This window comes from Peromyscus californicus, unplaced genomic scaffold (genome assembly GCF_007827085.1).
Source record: "Peromyscus californicus insignis strain IS unplaced genomic scaffold, ASM782708v3 Scaffold_6__1_contigs__length_162567912, whole genome shotgun sequence".
Lineage (NCBI taxonomy): Eukaryota > Metazoa > Chordata > Mammalia > Rodentia > Cricetidae > Peromyscus > Peromyscus californicus.
In genome coordinates this window covers 55,766,076-55,769,242 of record NW_026294584.1, presented here as the reverse complement: position 1 = coordinate 55,769,242, position 3,167 = coordinate 55,766,076, and the positions used below count along the sequence as shown (strand labels likewise).

Sequence of the window (3,167 nt, the reverse complement as noted above, 5' to 3'; positions counted from 1 at the left end):
AGAAAGTGTGCTTGGTAGCTAGGCAACTTGCATCACGGCTAGATGTACCTGGTATGTAAACGTCCTTTAGTTATGAATTAAAGGGAGATATAGAACTAAAGGTAGCTATTGGAAGAAAGGAGGGTTAAGCTTAATTAGCACATCTGCCTGGCTCCAGTGGTTGTCTCAGTGTAAATTTTTTCATTCTCTCTGGAACTAACAGGTATTCTGGAATGCTTATCTATCTGCAGTCTGTTCTTGGAAAGTCTGGGAGGTATCTCAGATAAAATACTTTCATCTGGAGATGATCCTGGCTGGATGTTGCTAATGACAATAATTACAGAAAGGTGCACAGTTGGGAGATGTTATCCAAATACCCCAAATTGTATAGGGGAAATTGTGCTCAATGAATGATTCAAACACACTGTTCTTAGAAAAAGAATTAAATTGAAAACTACAATAGCACACAAGAAATTAATTGCAGGAAGCAGCTAATATCCAAATGCCAATATCACCAAGACTCCTTAAGTCTTGGCTTTATCTCTGGAAGGGCCTTTGGCTTCTTCCAGGTATTAACTTTGCCATAGTCAGTTGAATTCCTACTTCACATTTCTGCGGCTTGCTGCACCCAATCATAGTGAGGGCACTGATTTTGAAGTCCATGAACCTCTACTAGGTGAACATCTATATGGCAAGGGTCTGCAAGTATTTGACTGGCAACCTGTTATTGTAAAGGGAGTTCATTGGAATGTAGCCATGTGTCAACTACAGCTAGTTTTGTCAACATTGGATCATTGTGACAGAAAAGCTGGCCCTTCAAGTTGTACGTTCTCACTTCCTTCTTTTCAAAGAAAAATCACTAACAAGTAACCTAGGGATGTGTATCACGTAATCTGGGGGATGTGTGCCAGGTGATCTAGGTGATATGTGTCTATGCTATATTAAAACTATGGTATATTAAAACTGTCAATTTTGACTGTTCCCCAATGATTGGTATTGGATGTCCCCAAATTCAGTGATTATTTCTTTTGTTTTAATCATTTCAGTAATATCCCATGTAAGCTTTAACTTCCAACTTCCTATTGACTAATGGTAAGAAATAGAACTGTGTGTTTACCAGGTACGTGTATTTTTTTTTTTTTGGTACAGTGGCTGTGCAGCTGCTTTGCTAATCTTGCACAAATGTGCTGGTTTATAATTTTACTGTAATTTTAAGGAGTTTACTTCATGTGCCACTTACAGTTCCATTTGGTCTCATAGGTACTTTTGTTACTAATCAACTGGAACTACTCTGATGAAAATTATGGGTAGGGAGGGGGAAACTCTCCCAATGTCACAGTCTTAATCTCTGAGTGCTTAAGACCCATAGTACAGATCCAGTGATTTCTGGCTCCTAAATCTAAGAGACATAGGCTTATTATTCCAAACTTCAGAAGCTGTGGACCAATGACTATAGGTGGACGCATGTTTTGTTTTTTTTAAAGTATTATATCTTTGGCCTATGTCTATGAGTCCATAATATTCTGTTGTAAGAGAGTATTTATAATAGAAAGGGCAAAGGAATGCCAACTGCTGTATTTGACAGAAAGCAAAATCATCTATCCGAATTGTTCTTTGATGTCTCTCATGCTGGTCTCTCCTTCCACAGTGCCCTTCTCAGGGCACCCTTGACCTCAGCATTCCTCAGGCTGTAGAATCTTCTGCTGCTCCTCAGGGTGCTGAGACTTGGGGGCCATGTACATGACGATGGCGCTGCCAAAGAAGAGCCCAACCACACAGAGGTGGGAGGAGCAGGTAGAGAAGGCCTTCTTGCGGCCATCCCCTGACTGGATCTTCAGGATGGCAATCAGGATGCGTGTGTAGGACACCAACACCAAGCATAATGGTCCCACTAAGACGAACACACAAGCTGCAAAAATGACGACTTGATTGAGTGTTGTGTCAGCACAGGCCAGCTTGAGGACAGACAGGATTTCACAGAAGAAGTGATTGATTTCATGAGGTCCACAGAAGGGCAGTCTCAGGATGAGGAGTAAATGGACCAGAGCCAGGAGAAAGCTAAATATCCAGGAAGCTGCAGCCAGGGCAGTGCACAATCTCCAGCTCATGATGACAGTGTAGTGTAAGGGGTAACAGATGGCCACAAACCTGTCATAGAACATTACCACCAAAATCAGACACTCTATGTGAGCAAAGGCCAAATACAAGAATGTCTGCATCATGCATGGGATGAAGGAGATGGTTCTTCTTTTAGTCACGAGATTTGCCAGCATCTTGGGGACATTGTTGGAAGCATAAGACATGTCAACAATGGCCAGATGTGAGAGGAAGAAGTACATAGGTGTGTGTAGTCTGTGGTCCAGGCATATTATTCCAAGGATAACCCCATTCCCAAGAAGGGTAAAGGAATAAAAGAGAGAAAAAAGCCCAAAAAGGAAACACTCCACAGAGACATCAGCTTGGAATCCCAGTAGAGTGACCTCCGTGATCCATGTCTGGTTGCCTCTCATTCTCCTGTGGAAAAGACCTAGTTCAGACCCAAAAGGTCAGAGCTGTGGAATAATCAAAGATACAAAGTATTCAATGATTATGATAGGGAAAACATTTTGAAATACATCATCTGGGATAGAGTATTGGGTTTTTTTTCAGATATGTTACAAAATATACTTTACTATAGTTATAAAAATGAAGGAAATGTTCTGTTATATGCTTAGGATATTAAGAGAAAAGGCCAGTGAGATGGTTCAGTGGGTAAAGCTGCTTGCTGCCAAGACTGACAACCTAAGTTCAGTCTCCTGGATCCACATGATAGAAAGAGAGAACCAACTGTACAAGTTGTCCTATGACTTCCACATGTGCTCTGGGGTCAATTCCACGTGTGTGCACACACATATGTAACACAATCAGTCACTCAATCAATCAATCAATCAATCACTCAATCAATGTATTTAAAAAGATAAGTATGTACCTGTCCATATCAGTATATAAAAGAAAATGTTAACACAGTACAATATGTTTTAGTGTGTAAGAGGATTCACATTCAAATATGCACACATACATTTTGCAGAATTCCCTTTTTCTGGTTCCATTTCAGTATGAGAGTCTTGACTGCTCACATGTGGCCTTGAACTCACAGAGATCCAGACAGATCTCTGCCTCCTGAGTGATATGATTAAAGATGTGTGTAC

At 40.8% G+C, this 3,167-nt stretch overlaps 1 protein-coding gene across 1 annotated transcript; it reads right to left on the bottom strand.

Moving 5' to 3' along the window:
* Nucleotides 1–1,652: 1,652 nt before the first annotated feature.
* LOC128099219 (olfactory receptor 2A14-like) lies at nucleotides 1,653–2,489 on the bottom strand. Its single transcript, XM_052721004.1, has one exon. The coding sequence runs from the start codon at nucleotides 2,487–2,489 to the stop codon at nucleotides 1,653–1,655; it is 837 nt and encodes a 278-aa protein (XP_052576964.1).
* Between the last annotated feature and the right edge of the window lie 678 nt (nucleotides 2,490–3,167).